Here is a 27,055-nt window from a genome sequence, read left to right on the forward strand (position 1 = left end):
CAAACAGAAAACCGATGGCACACACTAGCATAATATCAACTGGATGTCCGAGATAACTATGATGGATAAAAATAAAAAAAACAAAAAAAACATGCTTCTTGACCTGGTACACTATGTGTAAAATGTAAAAGTATGTCAAATTCAAGATGTAAATTTGTAAATAATTGATAACAGTAAAGATAATATTGTATTTGGTTTAAACAACAAAGAATCTCAATTCTCATCCGGCGAAATAGTTTCCCCTGTTACACTCCAAATAACATACACCGGTAAAGTACACCGATGTCACTGTGACCTGTATGAACTATAATTTGAATATTCGAAAGTAAATACATATCATTAAACAAACGACCAATCAGCGCTTATTTAAAAAAAAAAGAGAGCATGGGTCACTCACCCGTGACTGCCAGAAGTAGACCCATGTAATAGAAGAAATACACGTTGACTTGGGCGTTTGTAAGCTACTGAAAACTTTACTGCGCCTTTCCTGTGGTAACCATTATGTGCCGGGGAGGATCTCCTGAACAAATATTAAAACAAAAAGTACGTGATCGCTTCCCCCATATCTCAGCTTTCTGGATGCTCATATATCCCTGACACCTCGCCGAATTAATTATTCTCAGTAGTATATTCTTATGTGTGTGTGTTGCACGAAAATTATTAATTTCTCGCTACATTTAATGTGGGTGAAATTCGCCGCGTGTTCATGTCTTGTGATTGTGGGTTGACTGTCGACTTGTGTAAATTAGTCGCACCTTTAAAAATGGCAATAACAACACAAGATTCATAAATGTGAGGTTGTTATATACCAATGTCGTCATACATCAGCCCCTCCCTCGAGCTATTTTTTCTTCCAGTTCACTGTGACCAATAGATTGTCATATGCATTGTCTTTTTTCTCTCGGTCACCGATCCAAGTTATTTGACTGGAGGCAATTTTAGTTTATTCACACTCTTTACTTCATTGACGTGACTGCGCACGAACTCGATTGTGACAAGAGTAGAAAGCATTATTCATATAGGTTGTATAAACTACACAACAATGCATTACGTGAATACAACGCGATCTGTTGGACTGCGACTCATTGATGAGTTGCTGACAAGGAGTTTGTCTGAGGCGTGCACAACAATTACAGTCACTGTGTATATAACCTGATTTACACACAGACAATCGGGCAAAGCTAAAGTGGTATAATCGCAATCGAAGATTAGTTGAAGGCCTGGACTGAATGATTTTTGTGCTCACGTTACGATGATCAATGTGAACTCCAATGTGACGTCAGACCTGAAGCCTCTGGGAAATGATAAGCCGATATTGTGACAGTGTGATTGGATATACATAACAACGACATCTCAGTTTAAGGGGGGAATTCGGCAAGACAATTCCAAATAGGTGCATTCACAGCCCTGTTGAATTGTGTGTACATTTTAATTACGGCGGACCGATACCAAACTTGACCACACCATGATGGATCGAACATACTTGTAGTCAATTATTTCGAAACTGGAACAAAAGACATCGTGTTCAATCGGCCGAGAAGGTACCACTGGAGAGTATGAAAGGCCTATCGAAGAAGAGTATCTGGTTGCTTCGTGGACTGCGCCCACCCAGCTCTTCGTGTGAAGCCATGAACGGAGGAAGTGCGCGGTAAGTATAATATTTACTCTCAAAGAAGTAGCTAAAGTTGTGTCACACGCTGATTTTAATCGGAACTAATCTCCAAAATACCAAAACTTACTATTTAGGATTCTAAGTCATACTTCTATTTTCTGTTGCATTCTCCCAAAAATATGCAAATTAGACATTCACTAGACACTGTCTTTCCTCGCCATATGTTTCTAATGCAAGTTGTTGTATGTTTATGCTCGCGTAGTCGTTCGCCCATTTGAGTGCATACGTAATGGCTTTGCATAGTGGTATAGTGAAACAAGGTACATTTTCGTGGACATTTTTGTTATTGTATATCGGAGCAAATTGTATATCGGAGTGGTTCAAAAAATTGTCAAAAAACTTAGAGTTCATTTTCATAATTCTTATATTTTGAGACTAAATAACCTAATACCTAACCTAATATTTGGCAAACATGTATTCTGGAGAAAAGTTTTTCTATTTGGACCCCTCCATTTCATATGCTTCCATATCATTCACTGTGTATTTCTATGCAAAGAGTGTAAGGAATGTTCTCCACTGTGCTTCGCTATTTATATAATTTTCATAAATTGAGAAGGCGGGGTTTCCCCATTACTGAAGATATTGCGATTTCAAATTTACATTTAATCATGATTTAATTACTTAGCTGAAAGATCAATTTCTTGAAAACCTCGTATCCCGAAAACTATATATTTTACTGGGCTAAAATTTGTCCTGTTTGGTAATGTATAAAAACGTTTGTCAAATTAGACAGTCAGTACGGAGTGTTCTTTGCACGTAAACAGTTGGATGTTTATTTCACTTTGTTTTCTACTGGGTACAGTCAGTAGTCGATAGCGTGGGATCCGATATTTGCTGTGTTTTCTAGTGGGTGACCACATCCAAAAGACTATAATTAACACATATAACTGTCCCATCTATTCGGTAAGCTCTTTAACTCCGCTCCAATTCTATTGAATTCATCTGCAACTTATGCCAATACGTGTGTTATCTCTTGTTGTTGTGTTCGATGTCGTTGTTGGCACAACCTGGGGCGTTCCGTATCATTAACTATGTCGGACAGATTTGTTTTTTTTTCTTTGTGAAGAGTTCGATTGCTTCCAATCAGAGGGACTGCGTTTAAACTGTCGATAAACGTTATAACCACAGTGACAATTCCCCGGTGGGGGAGTGCATGGCTCCACACATTTGCTGACTATTACAGCATTGTATTGAATGGAAATTTCTACTCTAGTATAACTTGCATGAAATGTCTATTTTCTTTTTCTTGGATTTGTTCTTTCAAAAGTTTTTAATGGCCAACCCTTGAGAGCGGGATTCATTACTTCATTACTTCTGACTCGTGTAACGTGGCTGGACAACAGATGAGGCCCCAATAACGCGATTATATTTGTTATGTTTTTTGTCCAAAGACTGCGCACACAAGTGTTTACTGCAGGGGCTGATACAGGGGTGGGGGGCAAACTTTAAAATCGCCAGACTAAGTAAATGATTTTTGTTATATTATACAAAAACAAATTGAATACATTTTTCAACGAGGAGGGGGGGGTCCGGACCCCAAGAACCCCCCTAGATCCGCCACTGTACTGTCCTACATGTTAGTATAGTACGACATCCCGTTGTTGGAGTTCACGTGTAGTTGGATCCTTACACACAAAACAAAAATACATAACCAAGCACTAGAATTAGAAATTAGGTCGACCAAGTATTTTTTATCCGCACGATTACCACTGCTCGCATTTCTCGTCTTTTTTATGTTTAAGGAAACACGAGCGTACATATGTTACATAGCTGACGCCGAGATGGATTTTAGTTGTCTGGTATGTGGCAACACTTACAAATGCGACTAATGACGTGGAAAGACGTACATAGTTTCCTTACATACATCACGAAACAAACATTTGCATCGGTCTTATTCTAAAAAAAAAAATACGTTCGTCCATCCGTGCTGTTTTCACTTGCTTTGCATGTGAATATGGATAATATTGCTTCTGAAGTGTGAGAAAGGGCAGGTACAATTCGAATAGCGATCGACCATTGTAATAACATGGTATAATACGTACTTGTTAGTTTTATGCTTTCTTCAATATACATGGGTAAGTAAACCTGTTGTTTTATGCCAATGGTGCGAGAATGTGTCGTAACTTCTTGCGTAAATTTGTAAACATCTAGACATTATCTGTTGTCATGTCCGATTCTTCAAGACCTCGTAGAACACTTTGTGTGTTGTGCGGCGTAGCGTTGTCATGCTAGCTGTTGTTCCACATCATCACACACTATTCATCAGGATTCATCTGTTACACTTCCAGCCGTATATAGTCACAATTTCCGTGAACTGGTCCTAAAGTGAGATAATGGTAGTTGAATCAGCTGAACTTTGAACAAAACCTATTAGAATGTTAACTCACTTCTGTAATTAATTTCTAGGATTTTTGTGATTATTTCACAGCTTAACAACTATTCTATATAGTCTACAATGTCAATACAATTGTTGGTACGTTTTTCTCGTACAACAAGAATAAAGCACGTGACCTTAATTTATCAGGATTATTAAACTAGGTCAAGTCCATACTAAATTGGTGGTTATCTCGAGGACTCACTATAATTGGTAAAATAACAATTTACAAATCCTTAATAATTCCAAAATTTATATACATATTAAACTCTATCTATATAGAGCCGTTTGATATGAAGACTATTAACAGTATAATTTATAATTTTATTTGGAAAGGACATGATAGAGTTGCTCGAAACACGATAAATGGTGATGTTGGCCAAGATGGGTTAAATATGATTGGGATGGTCGATATGTATAAATCTCTAATGGTGAAATGGGTACAACGGTATTTAAATGACAAAATATCGACGCTTTGAACACTCATTTTTGTCATCGAAGCGCTTTGTCACTAGAGGGCGCATTTTATATGAAAGGTGCTCCCATCTTTACTGTCGTCTACTATCATGTGTGGCGCGTATCGCGTGGACGGGTTTCACGTTCTCTGCACGTAATAAGCTCGGTTATTAAGCATCCTTTTTTGGGGATGCCCGGTGGCCGAGGGGAAGACGTGTAGTGGCGTGAAGCTAGGCGATTAGGTGCCGTACGCGAGCGCCGGTTCGAGTCACGCACGCAGTACGTATTTACTATAATTAGACATAGTCTTTACCTTGCCGTTTATTCGGTGTTATTTGCTTACTTTACTTCCTATGTCGACAGCAACTATGAGTTTAAAAATTATTTCTCAGTACTTATTCACTGTTAAAATGCTGTACCGTTACTTTCACCATCCTACTACAGCCAGATCTGAAGGCCTTTGCCGCATTCTGGCCATGCTGTGTGGCGCGTATCGCGTGGACGGGTTTCACGTTCTCTGCACGTAATAAGCTCGGTTATTAAGCATCCTTTTTTGGGGATGCCCGGTGGCCGAGGGGAAGACGTGTAGTGGCGTGAAGCTAGGCGATTAGGTGCCGTACGCGAGCGCCGGTTCGAGTCACGCACGCAGTACGTATTTACTATAATTAGACATAGTCTTTACCTTGCCGTTTATTCGGTGTTATTTGCTTACTTTACTTCCTATGTCGACAGCAACTATGAGTTTAAAAATTATTTCTCAGTACTTATTCACTGTTAAAATGCTGTACCGTTACTTTCACCATCCTACTACAGCCAGATCTGAAGGCCTTTGCCGCATTCTGGCCATGCTGTGTGGCGCGTATCGCGTGGACGGGTTTCACGTTCTCTGCACGTAATAAGCTCGGTTATTAAGCATCCTTTTTTGGGGATGCCCGGTGGCCGAGGGGAAGACGTGTAGTGGCGTGAAGCTAGGCGATTAGGTGCCGTACGCGAGCGCCGGTTCGAGTCACGCACGCAGTACGTATTTACTATAATTAGACATAGTCTTTACCTTGCCGTTTATTCGGTGTTATTTGCTTACTTTACTTCCTATGTCGACAGCAACTATGAGTTTAAAAATTATTTCTCAGTACTTATTCACTGTTAAAATGCTGTACCGTTACTTTCACCATCCTACTACAGCCAGATCTGAAGGCCTTTGCCGCATTCTGGCCATGCTGTGTGGCGCGTATCGCGTGGACGGGTTTCACGTTCTCTGCACGTAATAAGCTCGGTTATTAAGCATCCTTTTTTGGGGATGCCCGGTGGCCGAGGGGAAGACGTGTAGTGGCGTGAAGCTAGGCGATTAGGTGCCGTACGCGAGCGCCGGTTCGAGTCACGCACGCAGTACGTATTTACTATAATTAGACATAGTCTTTACCTTGCCGTTTATTCGGTGTTATTTGCTTACTTTACTTCCTATGTCGACAGCAACTATGAGTTTAAAAATTACTATCCTTGGGGGCGGACATCCGGGCAATTTCTACCGCCTGGCAACCCTCGCGGTGAAAACAAAGACCAAAAACTCGCAGAAAACGGTACTTTGGGATGCTTGTTGAGACTCCCCTGAACAGTGTAACAATATTAGTCCTACGTGTGTAACATATATAAATTTGGTTGTTCAGGATTACTTCAAAGTTGAGTTTGTGTTGTTTTCTCGAGTTTCACCGGCTCCACCGGCGTTCCACAGCAGCGCGCACAAAACCCATAGAAATACGTGGTACAGTGGCACGCGTCTTAGCATCGTAGAACGTCTGTGACGTAGCTCCGCCCCCGAGGATAACAACACATGTTGTGTTCATTCGACGTAAAATGTTTGTAGCTAAAAAGATGACAATAATTTTCGCTGATGTACACCGGGATCGCGATAGTTTTTTTCTGATATAAGACACTATTCATTTATTATTGTAAGTGTGCCTGTGGCCAACCGATTCATCAGAACACTGGTAACGTTATTTTGCAGCTACTGAATATCGCAATAGCAATTAGGTGATGTTGTGTAACGTTAGTTCTTCGTGTCTTTCGTAGGCAATTGCATGACACAATTCCAAACTAGTTACATTAACGATCGAATTGACAATGTACGATGGGCACATTCTGGCCAATCAGCTCGACAATATTGAACATGATTGTAATAGGTCAAACACAACTTAACCCTGGCTTGTTTAGCGCTTACTGTAAATGCATTAATTATATACACTTGTATATAAATTGGCTATTTTCATTGATAAGCAAAATACTCAAAATTACACCTACGCCAACAATAACAATAGAACTCATTGTTTCACTGTCAATTTCGCGAACTTTAAACCCAGTGAAATTGCTCAAAACAATAAAATAGTGAAATTAAATGTCAGTAAAAATAAATGGTTTCACAGAAATATGTATTTACATTACTGTTGTTTACAACATGACGTTTACAGTTTCGTGGAATTTCATGTTATTGAACAAATAAATTATAACTTTTATGTATCCAACGGACAACTTCAAACCACATAAACCGATCGTTCGAGTTTTCTAGTGTGTTGAATAATAAACATATTTTTTATCAATTTTAGGGATTTTAACACATCTCAGGTAATGGCTGTAACATCAATACCAGTGTTAACGAGTGTACCACCAACACCGTACTATATTTCATCAACTGTTACTGCCTCGCCAATATTAAACAGCAAATTACCGAATACAAGTGATACTGCATCAACAAGTACTACACCAGCAACATTGCCCATCGGAGTACCAACACCAAACGGTACTGAACGAATTGGTTCCCCATCATTACTACCGACAAATGGAACATGGGATTCAAAATACACTTTATCAGCAGATACTACTTATACAGAGTTGTACAATTATAGATCGCCAGCTGCAAAATTCACTGCTTCCATGGTGACCTCAGTGCCAACACTGTCCTATGGATTACCTGAAACAACTGATGAAGTGTCACTTACTGCGTCATCTGTATTGATTAATGAATCACCAAGACCTAAAGACAAAGTCTCAATGATCGCTGCTTCGTCAGCGCCAGTTAGAAGAAGGCGTACATCGGTTATCACAGTTACTGTCACATCAGTATCGATAAGTGCGCCACCAACAGAAAAACAGAAACAAGAAAATGCATCAACTGTACCAATTGATCCCACTCTTACACTGCAACCAGTTGTATATGGAAAAGAGAATAGAAAAGGTGAATATATTTATTAGGTTGGCAATACTACTATAATCTTTATTTGCATATAGCCGCCGAGATATCGTTTAGAACAAGATTACCACGAGACTATGGCCGCCAAGATCTCGTTTAGAACGAGATAACCACGAGACTATGGCCGCCGAGATCTCGTTTACAACGAGATAACCACGAGACTTGATGTAAGATCTATTCCTTCTCATCACCGCGTTCAACCACGGCGAGGAGAATGGAGTACTAATTTAAGGTGCAAAAAAACAAACAAGAAGCGTGGTTCCCTCGCTCTCAATGAGATCTCGCCGGCCATTTCCTGATAGGAACTATCTAACAATTGGTACATTCAACGTATCTTTCCAGTTAAACATACACGCTAAACAAATTGACATAAACCTCATTTTCAATACTTTTCAATGGAAATGGACTTATATGCTTTTGATTCCGGGTGGAAAAGATATTATGAGATCCGCTGATGGGTAAATAGTAACAAATATATGGTTTCTTGAATATAATTACACCAACAAAATGATACACAATTCCAAGCTGGGGATATCGTGACGTATCGATGTATAGCAGTACCAATGTTTTGTCAAATTGTTTTCAGTTCAAAAACAGAGGGAGAAGAAATGTGATGTACGAATACTTGATATGCGCGTTGGTCGTATTGTTGATGTCAAAAAACACCCTAATGCTGACACATTATACGTGGAAGAAATTGATTGTGGTGAAAGTAGTCCCAGAACTGTGATAGCAGCTGACGTGGAACGTTACACATTAGAACAGGTATGGACATGCATCCAGTATAACAATTTATTATGCCTCATGTGCAAGATGGTCACGTGATGATTTTCGTTTTGAGCGTGTGTAGTGGTTAACACAATAAATGGTGTCAACAACATATTCCAACGTTCAAATTATGTTTGGTTGATTTATTCGATATAATAAAACATATAGTCACCTCAGTTTCGGTCAATATTCAATTATAAAGACCCCCGAAAAATATTGACCTCGGTACCTCTTCAGGTCATTAAAACTGAATATTGACTTCGGTAACTCTCTATCAGCAATCGCATTAGTCCACACAACCAGGTTAGACTTTTTGACATTAAGACTGACAATCTGAAAACACATTAACATTAGTTGGTTTACACAATATTTGTTAGCAGAACAATGGGGAAACAAGTCACTCGACTTTCTCGATTTCAGCTGGATCTCGGTGGACATTTGAGAGTAATATCTATTATAGCAATTACAATATTTTAAATGGGGTTGTATTGTAAAAATTTAACGAACCATTACTAATTCTTCCAAATGTAAATAGATATGTCTAGTGGGCATTTCTCACGCAATTTATGAAGACCCCAGACTTACAGCAACATTGTTACAGCAAATATAAAAATGGCTCAAAAATTAAACGTATTCATTAATTGGCAATCTGACCGTAATATCGATCATTTATGAAATTGTTTGAGTGCTCTCGGAGACTTCAACATGTGCTGATTTATTTTGCATTTAAAAGTTGCAAAATGGGTACATATGGGCAACCATGTTCACATGTTCTTGTGGAATACTTTACCTTTCCTATTCCCCGTTATGTTTAATTTGTATTTCATTATCTGTGATGTATCCTGATTTCATTTGAATTATGTATGTAGCAAAATAAATTGTTCCCTCGAAGATTTACTATCTTACTATTTAGCTGCCTCACTGCGCATTTTCTTGCACGTACACTATTTTTTTGACATAACTGTCTAAATAAAACAGTATCAATTCTCTCTGGTGTCCAGTTTATTAAGTCCCAAGTTTGCTACACTTCAAACTCAGGAAATGATACACAGTAAACTGTTATTATTTCATGTATACACTATCCATTAAACGGGAATCTGAATTGATTACTTCAATTGTTGGCGTGCAGCAACACTCGACGCTTTGAGAATAATAATGCCACTGTTCAAGTGATATAATAAAGAATTATAAAGTAACGAACAAAGATGCAGTTCAATTGTCCCATTATTATCTCATGACTCCTTTTGACTGGACATTATGAAACGCACAATAGTGTTTCATGTAAAGCATACATGCTTAGAAACTTCTTTCTATGGATGTGTGAAAAGTAATTCGACGAGAGATTCCCCTTTGACATGGAGACACGTTGCTTAGTGATGATCAGTGAACTGATTAGAGATGTCAATCTGCAGTGCAAAATTAATACATATAACATAATTATGTTAACTTTCAACTGTGATTCGAATTGCTTATATAGACAAATACCTTATGATTAATGATTAATAAAGTAAATGCATAGATGCGTGATTCTATCTAGAACAAAAATATCATATCGTGCATGTTCATACTGATGGATTTATCTCATCTCTCTCTTAGATGACTGATCGCCCGGTAGTCGTACTGTGCAACGTCAAACCAGCAAAAATGCGTGGTATTTATAGTAAAGGCATGTTGATGTGTGCAGTGTCTCAGGATAAGCTAGAATTATTGGAACCACCAGAAGACAGTGTTCCAGGAGACAGGATAAGCTTCGAGGGTTACCCGTGTAAGTGTTTACATCTTTGGTGAATTCCGACTATAATGAGAATCGGATGATTTGATGTCCGTAATTTATGCATACTACGATGGAGAGACGAAATCATAGTATAGTGTTGTATATATAATTAAAGATGTATGTGTTTTTTCCTGGTTAGAATTGATTTTATATAATTGTCGATTATTTTAGTCTATGACGCTATTGTTTGTGTTGATTATATTGTGAGATATGTTAATATGCAAATTCTGATTTCATCAACACTATCACGTTAGTGTACACTCTTGTCTCTTTATTGGTCATAGACTGACATTATTACAGTTATAACACATGTAGTCCCAGGGTAATCTTCCCACCCATGTTGTCGTATTTCTCGAATTTCACATCCCCTGGAATTGTATATAATTTGTCCTTTCGTATGTGAACAAATATTACCCCAAATGAGCTCAGTATATACTCATACATGATTTGCATATTACTGTATAGGCCATCGCACTGTGACGTCATATGTTTACATTTTCGTCAACCAGGGTGCGAATTTGTGATGACAAATGTCGCTTACTGGTCAGCACTAATTCGCAATCTGCTTATTAACAGCGCAGGAACCTTGCCCATTAGTTTTTCTAACAGAGACGCATACGTGTACCTTTAATGACAACAACAGCGCCTTTAACTTTTCTTCGGGTGCGAACGACTGATTTTTGCCAACCAGTTACCGCGCAAGCGCACGCGCGCAAAACGTAAACGAGTGCGACGATTTTGTTGACAACTCATTAACTGTTAGGACTTAATCTGCATAATGTATAGTTGTATAGTGTTTTGTGAATAATTTAAAACTTAATATATTCTTATTTGACAGTGGATGCGTATCCTACAAGATTGCTAAACCCAAAGAAGAAGATATTCAGGAGAGTTCAGCGATATCTTTGCATTAACTCGGATGGGATTGCGACATACAGGGGCATACCATTCAGTGTAACTGGGAGAGGCGTGTGTACCGTACCATCGTTGACCAATGCAGAGATCAAATAAATTAACACGTTGTAGGATCATGATATATTACTATCTCATATTCAACCATTTCTTCTTCTAGGAGGGAAATAATAGTTTTGTAATCATTGAAGAGAAAAACATTTTTATGTATATTATAGTATTAATCCATTGTGTATGAATTATGGGATTTGATTAATACATTTATGGAACACCAAATTAATATACCTGTTATTTGAAAACAATTTGCTTAGATGACCTCATAAACGGAAAGAAAAAGGGAGAATATGTTCTGACGAACACAGATTTCATTGTTTTCTCATTTTTTCGAATCTACTTGACACAGAAAGATTATGTAAACTCAGAGATTATAATATATGCATATAAGATAAATATGGATGAATTATTTACATGACCACAATTAAGCTATGACACATGACTATTCTGTTGATATTTTAGTAGTTTATATTTTCATGTTTTATTGGCTCAAATATATTACAAATAAATATATCCTATAACATTTGAACTTTAAGTGTACTATGCATACATGTGTGCATTGCAGTATGCACACTGTATATGTCATTGGTATTGCGAACAGATATACTGCTACTACTATTCTATATCATACTTCGACGAATCACTGCACCTGTTATATAACAACGACGAATCACTGGACCTGTCATAGAACATCGACGAATCACTGGACCTGTTTAGAACATCGACGAATCACTGGACCTGTTATACAACATCGACAAATCACTGGACCAGTTTAGAACATCGACGAATCACTGCACCTGTTATAGAACAACGACGAATCACTGCACATGTTATAGAACAACGACGAATCACTGCACCTGTTATAAAACATCGACGAATCACTGCACCTGTTATAGAACATCGACGAATCACTGGACCAGTTTAGAACATCGACGAATCACTGCACCTGTTATACAACAACAACGAATCACTGCACCTGTTATAGAACAACGACATATGGTTAAATATGGTAATAGTTACTATGACATTCAGCTTGTTGAGCTAACACTGCCATTATGACATAGGACCGCTAGTAGAACTCCCATAGGAGACAATATTAATGTTTAGTCTAATCATTTTCTTTAAACCAAATGAGTGTCCTGTAGACCACAACACTTCATCAAACATTCATAAGCAGCGTTCTAAGTGATATATTATGGGCGAAATCCAAAAAGGCCGCTGTCAGATCACCAAGGAGGTTATTTTTACATGCGCGTCACAAACCCCACCAATAATTTAACATTTTATTTGAATAAACACATATTAAAATAAAATATAAAAATCTTACTTTGATTCCACGTATTCCAAGAAAATTAAATATGAGACTTTCAGAAAAATAAACTGAAACTGAAAATCTTATTTCATATAGCTAAATACACAATTGTATTTGAGTTAATTTAATAGAGTCCAAAATATTATCTCCATTTAAACTCAGGATAGTCTAGATCTGAGTAATTACCATTGCACCTGTTTACATTCACACGTTTGATTTGGTCTGGCAATTTATTTTAGTATTGACTATTTCGTTGACCGCATGTGATTAAAACAAGTTCGTGACTTAGAAAGCCAAATTCATTAAATGCATGCTTTGCACTATTGTTAATGTTCGTTCAGGACAGACTTTGCCTAGAGCAATACACACCTTAATTTGAAGGTTAAATTGTGTCTTCTAGCGACTGGCTACGACTATAAATGATTGTTTTTAATACTTTACTTGTATAAATTTAGTAAGTTAGCTCTGGAAATCGTTACATGAACAATAGTGTCATCATACCTATTTGAATCGATGATGATATCCGAACAAATGTGTTTGACGTAGTTCTTCGTTGCACAAATTGTCTTCCCTCATTACTGACGATGAAAAAGCAATACATCAAGGTTTACTTGAAATTTCTGGCTGATAATAAGATACCATTGTGTCCGTCAAATGTAATTGTGTGGTGTAATTGTGAATATACGAAAGCAACATAACTACAAATCCACACATTCTGTGCCCAATCTGATTAAAATCCGATGTAGGTATGAGACTCCGACACGATTTTCGAAAAACTGATTAACGGCAAGAAAAAACAAAAAATCGACATATTCAAACTAAAATACAAATAAATATAATATAAAAGGTTGTAAAAAAAAACACAACAAAGAAAAAGAAAAAAAAATGGATCCTCATACCTACATGGGATCTTAATTAGATTGATTCTGTGGCATTCCCTCTTTGTATTATATACAGAGCCCCTCCCCCCATTGAATAGTGTGATCACCGTGAACAAGTATAATACCATGCAATATTAAAGCATTAAGACTAACCAAATTAATCCTACTTTCCATTGCTGCAATCACTCGCGGCAACCATTCTCTTAAATGCGTTGCAAATGACCGGTGTAAATTACATGGGGTATATCCAACATATTTACTATTTGGGAAGATGTCCTTTCAGATTGAGTTTCTCCAATGTGTCTGGATTTCAGATCAACTAATCTTATATACACCAACAATTTTAAAGCGCGGTGGTCGTCGCGCGGCGCGTGTTCGAATTTCATGTAAATAAACAATGTATTTTACACGCGTTGTATACGTAGCTATGAGTCCCATATCGAAAAGGACGCGGCACGACCATTACCGCCCTTTATAGTAATACGTTAATATTCATTTGTTGACCCTTTTATTCTGACAACCGTCTTTGAGGGATGGTAGACTCACTATTGTTAGTGGGATTTCTATTCCGCTCTGTTTATTTACTTAGGGTTTGCAACTCGCATAGTACTGTATGGTAACATCATGTCAAGATCCCGTTCAAGTCTCTTATCGTAGATAGCGAGACTGAGGCTACGAACTTCTGACATGACACATATCAATGTTCAAGGTTTGTAATGAAAAAATAAAACTTTTCTTGTCACTATCATAGTGAAAAATGTAATACATCGAAAATGTACAGAAAATATAGTTCTCGTAATCCGTCATATCGTGGGCAGCTATTTTGATCCACCTGGACATCCCAGTATCCTAGTTACCTCGGGCATGCGCATTCGCATTTTTCTGAGTTGGAACGCTTATGCGAGAGCGAGATTGTGACGGGATCTTGGTATCATGTCACCGTCGTTGCAAACCCCAAGTAATGTACCTCTGCCAGTACTTATTTACAAAATAGCCAATACAAAAAGTACAAAGAATGATGATTGAATCTAACGATTCCAGGTTATTGTAAACTAGACTGAAAGTCAATAAATTATCAGTAATCTCTGTTGATATTAAGGTCACTTTGATTTCATATATTGGAACAAAAAAATAAGCAACTAGTTACTGGTATAGTAATTAAAAACCGCTAGAACGAATCACCAGAAATTAAAAACGAGAGAACGCCAAATCACCAGGAATTACCAAAACGATCAGAGAACATCATTTCCGGACATTATAAGTGAATGAATATACCTTTTTTTGTTATTGAATTTCATTAAAAAACAACAACCATACTTTCGCTGTTCTCGCTGACTGACCCCTTTTTGCGACGTCATTGTCACTTTGAGTATCAGCCTCGGGATTTTATTTCGACTGTCTCAAGTGTGATATTTGCAGTGCGACCTCTAAAGTAAATCTCGAAAATCGTTTGTTTTGTCGCTTGTTTGTTTGTTACTCCTCTACATACAGCTGATTGCCTAAGTATTGCACATGTGGCAACAGTGCTGATCGATCGGAAAGTTGTTTCATGTAAGTTATCCTATAAACTTAATGAGGTTCATTGCAATTGGGAAATGTGATTAACTCAGAGATAAACGCCAAACGGCTTTCTTTTGTGCATCTTATTTTCAGCCGCGGCTCGGCGGGCGCTGTTCCATCTTGCCACCGGCAAATGAAATTATTATTTTCTTATACTATACTGACGTGTTTTTTTGATCTATTGATATTGTTATTTGCAATATCTCCTAGGAACAAGAGGTTTGTGCGCCACAACTCATTCATAAATAAGCTTGACAGTGAGTTGGGCATCATCGCTTTGCTACCAATACTGTCGAAGTCACTTCGTTCAAGGTCACTCCATGTGGCACTTAGCGATTCTTAGCTATAGCATAGTTCCTCCATGAATTCTAGAAATACTTGTGTTGTGGGTTCTCTATTATATAACATTAATTACGTGCATCCTTGAAATCAACGCCAGAGACTCCAAGTCCCTGTCAGACAGATAGAAATACCATAGCGTGAGAAAAATAAAGCCTTGCCAGAAAAACAAACTCAGACATTGAATGACAGTTGTTATATAATTGTTATTAGTAATCAGTTTGACCTGTACAAAAAGATTGTGTTGCGCAAATTGTTTGAAACAAAGTAACTGGGGATGAAGCAACCATGTAGTATGAAGTGACCATGTTGTATAAAGTGACTTGGGAACATCAATAACAATGTAAAAATATTCCACGCTTATTCAATCAGCCAATAGAAACCTCAAGATCTTGCTTCACTTTAAATTAAAATTCATTAAGATAAGATAAGATAAGATAAGATAACAGCTTTATTACAACCGTGTAGAAAATTTTACATTTATAATTTGGTGTTTAAAATGTAATCAAGTTAATAATGAATAACTAAAAAAAGTAAGTGGGCGAAAGATATTAATTAATATTAGTTAATAATATTAACACATTAATGATAGTAGTACAGCTGGGCCAAAAAAAAAATCTCAAATATATGTGTAACTATCGTGCAGTGAAAACTGCTCAGTTGCAAACACTGTGAGTGAATGATAAAACCATTTTCTAATAGGGAAACATAGTGTACTGCTGAGGTATTTTCATGCTAACTTTATTATTATACAACGTTTCCTGGATGTAGTAGTAATTTAATTAGATATGACAGCCTGAAATGCCAGTGACAAGTATTTGAGCATGTCTGTTTGTTATCATTTAGTGCTGTAATTCTATTTCAATTGCACTTCATTGTTTCTGTGTTTGAAGCGAACAATGGAAAGTGTTTGAACTTGACACACATTTTCCAAATAAAGACATTCAAAGGCATCAATTTTCAACACATTATGTCATTATATGGATAGATGAATTTTATTGTTTTCAATGTCAGATGTATAATATTATAGGGTTATTACGAGGATACCTCAAAGTACGTACGAGTACAGCAGCAGTATCGACCGACACGCAGCGAAGGTTATTGCTGAGTCTGAGTGCATACTTTAAGGTATCCTCTGAATAACGTTATTAATATACATCTTTCCCTTCCAAGGATACATCATGGGAATACCAAAATCCAAAAAGTTTAGAACAGAATCAGCGAACTTCTTTGTGTGCAGTCCAGTCAAACCCTGGTAGCAGCCATGTTTGTTTTTATTATTAGAGGACGCTTACGCACGTAATCATTCCATATTGGGAATTTGATATTTCCTTATATGGTAGGATGAAAATACCCCGTAAAATACCGCAAAATTATGGCACGTTGTAGCTTATAGCGTTGCGGTGACAGATGTACAATAATAAGATGTGTGTATATTTTGTCTAAACACAGTTTGGGAAGACCATCACTTTACGATATTTTCCCTACTACACTTGTCTTATTTAATCATTTGAATACCAGGCAATTATTCTCATTATTTACTATCTATTTTGATTAAGACTTAAAGGACATAGAAATTATGTCCATTTGCTACAAAAATCATGAGGAAATTATAGAAAAATATGAAAAACTGTTCAAAATGATTCACCAACATGTATTGTACAGAAAATATTTTGATTTTAAAAGTTTTCTTGTGTTCATATAGGGCATTGTTGTGTTGCTAAGGAAGAGATTTATACCAAGACAATTACAATCATTCTGAAACTAGTTTCCGAGTATAGGAATAATTATTGTCATTTTGACAGGCTTGCTTTGAGACCTTTGTGGAGAATGGCAACAGCTGATACTGTGAAACGATTGGAACAGAAGGCGAAACAAGCTGATGAAACAATCGCATTTCTCAAAGATAAAGTTGATATTCTAAAGAAGCATGCAGGTATGTGGTTTTTGTTTTCGTCATATAACAAATCTTCCATTTCTTTGCAATCTAAATTGCTATGTCATTATGTAGGAAACTGGTAGAACTGTTTGAATACTGTTTGGAACTTGTGTTCTTTGCCAGAATGGTGTCTTTCATCACCAAGGTAGCAATGGTTCTGTTGAAAATAATGGCTTCCATGTTCACTGCAATGATGGTGTTAATTTTCTATTTAAAAAGTTTAAGCGAAGTTTGTGGGGGCACTGTTCATCAAATCGTCTAACTAACAAAATTCAGCCAAATTCGTTATTTTTGTGTTGAGAAATTCCTTGCATATGAACACCTCATTGCAAAGAACATAGAACACTTTCCCAGGGTTTTTGAAACCAAAATTGTCATCCAACTTGCCAACTTGCTCAGTGTCATCAGCAAGTTGCTCAGTGACATCACAATGTTGCATAGTGACATCAGCAAGTTTCACAGTGACATGAGCAAGTTCCTCAGTGACATCACAATGTTGCATAGTGACATTGCCAAGTTGCTCAGTGACACCACCGAGTTGCTCAGTGACATTACCAAGTTGCTCAGTGACATTAACAAGCTGCTCCGTTACATCAGCAAGTTGCACAGTGACATCAGCAAGTTGCTCAGTGACATCAGCAAGTTGCACAGTGACATCAGCATGTTGCTCAGTGACATCACAATGTTGCATAGTGACATCAGCAAGTTGTTCAATGACATCAGCAAGTTGCTCAGTGACATCAGCAAGTTGCTCAGTGACATCAGCAAGTTGCTCAGTGACATCAGCAAGTTGCACAGTGACATCAGCAAGTTGCTCAGTGACATCGGCAAGTTGCACAGTGACATCGGCAAGTTGCACAGTGACATCAGCAAGTTGCACAGTGACATCGGCAAGTTGCACAGTGACATCAGCAAGTTGCTCAGTGACATCAGCAAGTTGCATAGTGACATCAGCAAGTTGCACAGTGACATCGGCAAGTTGCACAGTGACATCAGCAAGTTGCTCAGTGACATCAGCAAGTTGCTCAGTGACATCAGCAAGTTGCTCAGTGACATCAGCAAGTTGCACAGTGACATCGGCAAGTTGCTCAGTGACATCGGCAAGTTGCACAGTGACATCGGCAAGTTGCACAGTGACATCGGCAAGTTGCACAGTGACATCGGCAAGTTGCTCAGTGACATTGGCAAGTTGCACAGTGACATCAGCAAGTTGCACAGTGACATCAGCAAGTTGCACAGTGACATCAGCAAGTTGCACAGTGACATCGGCAAGTTGCTCAGTGACATTGGCAAGTTGCACAGTGACATCAGCAAGTTGCTCAGTGACATCAGCAAGTTGCACAGTGACATCAGCACGTTGCACAGTGACATCGGCAAGTTGCTCAGTGACATCGGCAAGTTGCACAGTGACATCGGCAAGTTGCTCAGTGACATCGGCAAGTTGCACAGTGACATCAGCATGTTGTACAGTGACATCAGCATGTTGCTCAATGACATCACAATGTTGCATAGTGACATCAGCAAGTTGCTCAATGACATCAGCAAGTTGCTCAGTGACATCAGCAAGTTGCTCAGTGACATCAGCAAGTTGCTCAGTGACATCAGTAAGTTGCTCAGTGACATCAGCAAGTTGCTCAGTGACATCAGCAAGTTGCTCAGTGACATCAGCATGTTGCTCAGTGACATCACAATGTTGCATAGTGACATCAGCAAGTTGCTCAATGACATCAGCAAGTTGCTCAGTGACATCAGCAAGTTGCTCAGTGACATCAGCAAGTTGCTCAGTGACATCAGCAAGTTGCACAGTGACATCAGCAAGTTGCTCAGTGACATCAGCAAGTTGCACAGTGACATCGGCAAGTTGCACAGTGACATCGGCAAGTTGCTCAGTGACATCGGCAAGTTGCACAGTGACATCAGCAAGTTGCACAGTGACATCAGCAAGTTGCACAGTGACATCAGCATGTTGCACAGTGACATCAGCATGTTGCACAGTGACATCAGCATGTTGCACAGTGACATCAGCATGTTGCTCAATGACATCACAATGTTGCATAGTGACATCAGCAAGTTGCCCAGTGACATCACAATGTTGCACAGTGACATCAGCAAGTTGCCCAGTGACATCACAATGTTGCATAGTGACATCAGCAAGTTGCCCAGTGACATCACAATGTTGCATAGTGACATCAGCAAGTTGCACAGTGACATCAGCAAGTTGCACAGTGACATCAGCAAGTTGCTCAGTGACATCGGCAAGTTGCACAGTGACATCGGCAAGTTGCACAGTGACATCGGCAAGTTGCTCAGTGACATTGGCAAGTTGCACAGTGACATCAGCAAGTTGCTCAGTGACATCAGCATGTTGTACAGTGACATCACCATGTTGTACAGTGACATCAGCATGTTGCTCAATGACATCACAATGTTGCATAGTGACATCAGCAAGTTGCTCAATGACATCAGCAAGTTGCTCAGTGACATCAGCAAGTTGCTCAGTGACATCGGCAAGTTGCACAGTGACATCAGCAAGTTGCACAGTGACATCAGCATGTTGCACAGTGACATCAGCAAGTTGCACAGTGACATCAGCATGTTGCACAGTGACATCAGCATGTTGTACAGTGACATCAGCATGTTGCTCAATGACATCACAATGTTGCATAGTGACATCAGCAAGTTGCTCAATGACATCAGCAAGTTGCACAGTGACATCAGCACGTTGCTCAGTGACATCGGCAAGTTGCACAGTGACATCGGCAAGTTGCACAGTGACATCAGCATGTTGTACAGTGACATCAGCATGTTGCTCAATGACATCACAATGTTGCATAGTGACATCAACAAGTTGCTCAGTGACATCAGCAAGTTGCACAGTGACATCAGCACGTTGCTCAGTGACATCGGCAAGTTGCACAGTGACATCAGCAAGTTGCAGTGACATCAGCATGTTGTACAGTGACATCAGCATGTTGCTCAATGACATCACAATGTTGCATAGTGACATCAACAAGTTGCTCAGTGACATCAGCAAGTTGCACAGTGACATCAGCACGTTGCTCAGTGACATCGGCAAGTTGCTCAGTGACATCGGCAAGTTGCACAGTGACATCAGCAAGTTGCACAGTGACATCAGCATGTTGCACAGTGACATCAGCAAGTTGCACAGTGACATCAGCATGTTGCACAGTGACATCAGCATGTTGTACAGTGACATCAGCATGTTGCTCAATGACATCACAATGTTGCATAGTGACATCAGCAAGTTGCTCAATGACATCAGCAAGTTGCTCAGTGACATCAGCAAGTTGCTCAGTGACATCAGCAAGTTGCTCAGTGACATCAGTAAGTTGCTCAGTGACATCAGCAAGTTGCTCAGTGACATCAGCAAGTTGCTCAGTGACATCAGAAAGTTGCTCAGTGACATCAGCAAGTTGCTCAGTGACATCAGCATGTTGCTCAGTGACATCACAATGTTGCACAGTGACATCAGCATGTTGTACAGTGACATCAGCATGTTGCTCAATGACATCACAATGTTGCATAGTGACATCAGCAAGTTGCTCAATGACATCAGCAAGTTGCTCAGTGACATCAGCAAGTTGCTCAGTGACATCAGTAAGTTGCTCAGTGACATCAGCAAGTTGCTCAGTGACATCAGCAAGTTGCTCAGTGACATCAGCAAGTTGCTCAGTGACATCAGCATGTTGCTCAGTGACATCACAATGTTGCATAGTGACATCAGCAAGTTGCTCAGTGACATCAGCAAGTTGCTCAGTGACATCAGCAAGTTGCACAGTGACATCAGCAAGTTGCTCAGTGACATCAGCAAGTTGCACAGTGACATCGGCAAGTTGCACAGTGACATCGGCAAGTTGCACAGTGACATCGGCAAGTTGCTCAGTGACATCGGCAAGTTGCACAGTGACATCAGCAAGTTGCACAGTGACATCAGCAAGTTGCACAGTGACATCAGCATGTTGCAGTGACATCAGCATGTTGCACAGTGACATCAGCATGTTGCACAGTGACATCAGCATGTTGCTCAATGACATCACAATGTTGCACAGTGACATCAGCAAGTTGCCCAGTGACATCACAATGTTGCATAGTGACATCAGCAAGTTGCTCAGTCACATAAGCAAGTTGCTCAGTGACATCAGCAAGTTGCTCAGTGACATCAGCAAGTTGCTCAGTGACATCAGCAAGTTGCTCAGTGACATCAGCAAGTTGCTCAGTGACATCAGCAAGTTGCTCAGTGACATCTGCAAGTTGCTCAGTGACATCTGCAAGTTGCACAGTGACAGCAAGTTTCTCAGTGACATCACAATGTTGCATAGTGACATCAGCAAGTTGCTCAGTGACATCAGCAAGTTGCTCAGTGACATTAGCAAGTTGAACAATGACATCAGCAAGTTTCTCAGTGACATCACAATGTTGCATAGTGACATCAACAAGTTGCTCAGTGACATCAGCAAGTTGCTCAGTGACATTAGCAAGTTGAACAGTGACATCAGCAAGTTGCTCAGTGACATCACAATGTTGAATGGTGACATCAGCAAGTTGCTCAGTGACATCACGAGGTTGCACAGTGACATCAGCAAGTTGCACAGTGACATCACAATGATACACAGTGACATCACCAAGTTCCTCAGTGACAATACTAAGTTGTGACATTATCAAGTTACTTAGTGACCAACATTCCGCTTCATTTAATATATTTTGTTAAACTTAAGAGGGAACACTTATATGAATAATGATTTAAAGTCTGATTTATTGTTGCCATGGTTGCTGATATCCCATAATACCATTTCCAGTAAGTATTTTGGGGGATGAAGAGAAAAAACTTGAAGCTGAGAATGAACAGTTAAAGAAAGACATTGAGAACATGAAGCAGAAACTGATTACCATGGAGACCAAAAATGGATGTAAGTATGCAGTTACTATAGATTCATTTGTATCTGTGTATATGTGGTTGTTTTTAATTATATTGTGGACCATAAGATGGCTGCAATGCTATGGCTGCTTGTTCATGCAAGACTGTCAATAATGTCCATGTATAGTTTCATTTAGTTTCAAATTTGTTTCTTTGTAATTGTCTTCTTTGTATATGATGCATTGTGTATGAGTGGTTGCTGATCACAGCATTGTTACATGCTCATCATTTTTCCTTTCAGTTAAACAAGTTAAGATATCCAAACCAGCCCCAGCAGTGGAAGCTGCACTGTTCAACAAGACATCTGTACCAACTGACACTGCAGCAACTAATGAAGCTGCAGCACCCCAGACTGCTGCAGCTAAAGGTGAAGGAAAGAAGAAAGAGAAGAAAAAAGGTAATAAGTGACAACAGTGTTGACATTATATATATTGTTTTCCCATTTACATCTGTACAATGATTAGACTCCTAATTATTAACGAGTTTTAAGTGTATTATCTAAATATCTGGTTGTGTAAACCACAAAATTTGATGTCTGATCCGGTAAATCATGTAATCTGGTATCAGATAAATCTGCTCCAATAAATTAGATCATGTAGACTCGTTTTTACAACAAGAACAAATTCTCATAATTCTTTCTAATTGTGGCTAAAATATTAAGAATGACATATTGAGTCATCACACAAGTTATCCTTGAAAGAATTTGACCAAACATGCTGCCATTCGGAGCCTGTGTTCATTTGGTCCAAAAAAATAAATGAATTACAGAATGATGGATATGAATGTTGCACCATTTAATGTTGGTGTGTAAAAATATTGTTTACATTGTCTTGGATTACGCATCACATGGAATGGAAATTTTTTTTAATTTAAGGTCCAAAGCAGCAGGAGAAAGTACCTGATGTACCGGTTGATGTCAGTTTTCTTGATATGCGTATTGGGCGCATCGTGAATGTCCAGAAACACCCAGATGCAGATACTTTATACATAGAAGAAATTGACTGTGGTGAAGAAGCTCCACGGACAGTGGTGTCTGGTCTGGTTAAACATTATACATTGGAGGAGGTAATACGACAGCTTAATGTTCGTGTGTGGTGGTGATTGGGAATGTGGTAGAGTGACTATGGTCAAAGCTGATGACAACAAACAGCATGATGAAACGTAATTCTGAATTTAGGGTTTTATATGCTAATTTTGAAACTGTATTGTGTATCACTGATTCAGAGTTTATTTTACACATTGCTTGTTGACGCAGTTATAAATTTTTATGTTAGATATCCATGAAGGCTTTCAACAGACAATGTGTTAATTAATATACTCACTGATAAAATTAGAAAGTGATAAATTAAACTAACAATTCAAATGTTCAACATTCTACCACTTTCAACTTTCATGCTTTCTGTTTGATTTCATTTGTTCAGTTGATTGAGAAACATCAGATGGATATTTTCTGTTTCTTTCACTCAAATACGAGAATATATCTTTACGAATAAGAACAATGTGAGAATGCGATCCCAAGTATTCCATGTATGCTAATAATCTTCCATAGTTATTTCGTCATGGCTTATTTGCATTGAACGATGTTTGAATGTTTATAATTAGATTAGGAGGTGTGTGACTGATTTACCCATATGTTCTGTTAACCTTGAATTTTTAAATTCATTGCATAGTATCTTATTTTCCTTATATTGAGTTTTTGAAACTTTCAATTCATTCCCCAAATATGATTAACTATAAATTGCTAAATTGTTTTAACATTATTCTATCACTGTCCTGTTTATTTTAACTGTAATGAACCTGAGGATGATAGGAATGCGGCAAATGTATGTTAAGGTCATAAAAATGTTTAATTTGCTTTTAAACCAACATATGATATTCCTGTTTTTGTATTCATCTGTAATTGACAACATTATTACAAATTATTCACTATATGTTTTTTGCGGTACTAAAATGCTGACCAGACCATCAGGACAAATCACCAGATGGTTTGATTAATAGAGTTGTATTTATTGTACCATCTCAAATGGATTAAGAGATAGTTTAAAGTAGTAACGTACAAATTAGTTCAATACGACAGAATATTAAGTAGTTACTTAAATAACAAATTACCATAATGGGATTTCAAATTCTGGATGATTACAATGGTGTAAATATGTGAAATGATATCTAGCATGTGTTGACTGGGTGTATGTACGTCATTCCTGGCTGTTACAGAATCTGTACCTTACCCCTCTATAAATACTAATTAGAAATAATAACATTTGAATATTATTTATCTATCTATCAATATTATTATCAGCTACATGATGAGTAAGGAGTGGAATTTGACTAACAATGTCATTTTAATCCATGAAATATTGAGCCAAAATGGCCGCTGTGGTATGAAATGAACACACACAGAGTAAAATGTTTAGTATGCCCACTATGCAAGTAGCACCCAGGCTTTTGGAAAAGAAAATTTTGAACCAGAGAATTAGTTTTTATCCGTTTTTTGCATAAATGCGTGTAGAATTACACAACTTATGAAGCTTAAATTTTTCACCTGCTGACATTTGACCAAATGTGTATGTTTTCACATGAATATTAAGTGGATTAGTAAAAGCATTGAAAGACCCTATTGTTTTGAAGAATTCGTTTTAGATATCAATATACTTTAATATAAATCAATTATTTAAGAAAACAGTGGACTAACCAAATTGTTATCTTTCAACCCAAAATGTAGATGGCTGATAGATTGGTGATTGTATTGTGTAATTTAAAACCTGCTAAGATGCGTGGTGTATTGAGCCAAGCTATGGTGATGTGTGCCAGCTCTCCTGAGAAAGTGGAATTTATAAATCCTCCAGAGGGTAGTGTACCAGGAGACAGAATCAGTTTTGAGGGGTATCCATGTAAGTATTTTGTCCATATTACAATTCTCAGTTTATATTGCTTATAGCAAAATAAATGTTTATTTTTGATGTTTTCACTCAAATCCTTCTATCTTGCTTAAACATTCGCTGTCACTGTTAGATAATGTAGATTGCCTGCTTACTTCATTTTGTCGTTGAAACTTTTTACAGATTGTGTAAAATGCAAGTAAATTGTTTTCTAAGTGAGTGAGCATATGTGTGTATGTTTTTTTGTTTTTTTTGCTGAGGGAGGGGAACTCTTATACAACAGGATTTATACAAGACCCAGACCAAATTGTCATCTTAGTACATGTACAGTATAATGAATGTGGTGATCCAGTTTGTTTAAAACTTCAAATGGCAATTCGCCCCCAAAGAAGGTTAAAAAACTGCAGTGAAGTATAAGACATCTAAATCATATTACAGAACCATACTGGATTTGATGATTAAAATCATTTGCAAAATGGATTTTCCCTGGGATCGTTTTATTCATACTTAAAGATCTTTGAATGCTAACTATTGTAACATTTTACAAAATAATCCTACATCAGTTTTTGCAGATGTTTTCAAATATGTTGATCAAGACATGTAGCCAATGGGATTTATGTTTATATTATCCAAAATTATAAAACTATACATGAGCAGTTGCTGCCATTTGATGGTTGAAATTTGTCTTTTACAATGCTGTAATTTGGTGAACTCAATGAAAAACTGGGTCACAGAACTTTTTTTTTTCAAATTAGGAAATTACACATCCCAGGTCTCCCCAATTGTTACTCAAAATGGTCGCTCTTTTCACAACATAAACCACTTAATTTTTTTTAAAACCTTATATACCCATTAGTAAATTAGTAAATTATTTTTAAAAAATGATAAAAGAAGAATTAAAGTGACAATCAAAGTGTTATTACTATAGAGATAATATAAAAATACCTAAACTGTAATTATTATCATGAAAATCTTGAGTTCATATCTAAAACGTATTTTTTCTTTTCTTACAGTGGGAGACTTTCCACCACAAATGAATCCCAAGAAGAAAATATTTGAGAAAATACAACCAGAACTTCATGTCAATGCTGACAAAGTTGCCACTTATCAGGGTGTACCTTTTAAAGTGGAAGGCAAAGGTTTATGCACCTCGTTTTCTATGACAAATTCAGGAATAAAATAAATTGAACTTCAGAATTATGCCTCATATTAGGTTTCTCAAAGGAATAGATCACCCATATTTGCATATTGAATAAATTATCCTTATTTGCATATGAAAAAATTATTCGAACTTTCATTTGCATATGAATAAACTAATTAATCTTTCCACAGTGATTAAATGATTCAATATTGAATATATTACCAAAATATTTTAATTTGCATATGGACTATTTTACATTTTGCAAATTTTACAAATTTAATATGCACTTGTTTTTGAAAAAGAAATTACCAACAAAGTCATTATTTTGTTCAAAATAAGAGGAAAAATGAAATGAATTTAGCAGTAAAAGAGTTCAACACAACATTCTGTAAATGTATGTGATTTTTGTCATTAAATGAATTCTTATATAAACTATGTCCACCCACACTTTGTTTCTTCTTTGACTTTTGTCATATTTCATATACTATGCTTCAGAAAATAATTTGCATTGATTATGCGAGTTCAAGAAAAATTTAGGAGTAAAAATGTTACTGGTGTTCTTCAGACTGAAATATTGTGCTCACATATACTATTAAATACATGTCTCATATTACAATAGATGACAATGTCAATGATAAATAGATGACAAGTAACTCGCAATTCTACAAAATTAAATTTGTCAATATTTCAAAATCAAGACATCATCTCAGATATAAGTCACAAAAATGAAATTGATTCAAAGAGAGAATTCGAATGAAATACTTTCGAACAAAGGAGATCTTTGGAGAAAATATTAATGGGCAATAAAATTAATATA

The 27,055-nt window shown here is 37.6% G+C and overlaps 2 protein-coding genes across 2 annotated transcripts; both read left to right on the forward strand.

Annotated features, from left to right (window-relative positions):
• Nucleotides 1–1,131: 1,131 nt before the first annotated feature.
• LOC102803566 (uncharacterized) lies at nt 1,132–11,780 on the forward strand. The gene is made up of 5 exons (XM_085498595.1): nt 1,132–1,648; nt 7,100–7,728; nt 8,330–8,508; nt 10,108–10,276; nt 11,124–11,780. The coding sequence occupies exons 1-5, from the start codon at nt 1,557–1,559 to the stop codon at nt 11,294–11,296; spliced, it is 1,242 nt and encodes a 413-aa protein (XP_085354721.1). The 5' UTR covers nt 1,132–1,556; the 3' UTR covers nt 11,297–11,780.
• A 3,124-nt stretch (nt 11,781–14,904) lies between these two features.
• LOC100370482 (aminoacyl tRNA synthase complex-interacting multifunctional protein 1-like) lies at nt 14,905–26,683 on the forward strand. The gene is made up of 7 exons (XM_002741409.3): nt 14,905–14,995; nt 17,149–17,279; nt 22,100–22,210; nt 22,460–22,615; nt 23,093–23,283; nt 24,941–25,109; nt 26,111–26,683. Coding segments are annotated over exons 1-7 (930 nt in total). The 5' UTR covers nt 14,905–14,993; the 3' UTR covers nt 26,281–26,683.
• The last annotated feature ends 372 nt before the right edge of the window (nt 26,684–27,055 follow it).

This window comes from Saccoglossus kowalevskii, chromosome 4, assembly GCF_978046115.1.
Source record: "Saccoglossus kowalevskii chromosome 4, keSacKowa6.1, whole genome shotgun sequence".
NCBI classification, from domain to species: Eukaryota; Metazoa; Hemichordata; class Enteropneusta; family Harrimaniidae; genus Saccoglossus; species Saccoglossus kowalevskii.

Bases quoted from the DNA above. Each gene is read 5' to 3' on its own strand.
- LOC102803566 (XM_085498595.1), top strand. From the start codon at position 1,557: ATGAAAGGCCTATCGAAGAAGAGTATCTGGTTGCTTCGTGGACTGCGC. The intron at 7,729-8,329 runs GTGAATATATTT...AATTGTTTTCAG, and splicing joins TGGAAAAGAGAATAGAAAAG to TTCAAAAACAGAGGGAGAAG. The intron at 10,277-11,123 runs GTAAGTGTTTAC...CTTATTTGACAG, and splicing joins AAGCTTCGAGGGTTACCCGT to TGGATGCGTATCCTACAAGA.
- LOC100370482 (XM_002741409.3), top strand. The intron at 17,280-22,099 runs GTATGTGGTTTT...TACCATTTCCAG, and splicing joins TATTCTAAAGAAGCATGCAG to TAAGTATTTTGGGGGATGAA. The intron at 22,616-23,092 runs GTAATAAGTGAC...TTTTAATTTAAG, and splicing joins GAAGAAAGAGAAGAAAAAAG to GTCCAAAGCAGCAGGAGAAA.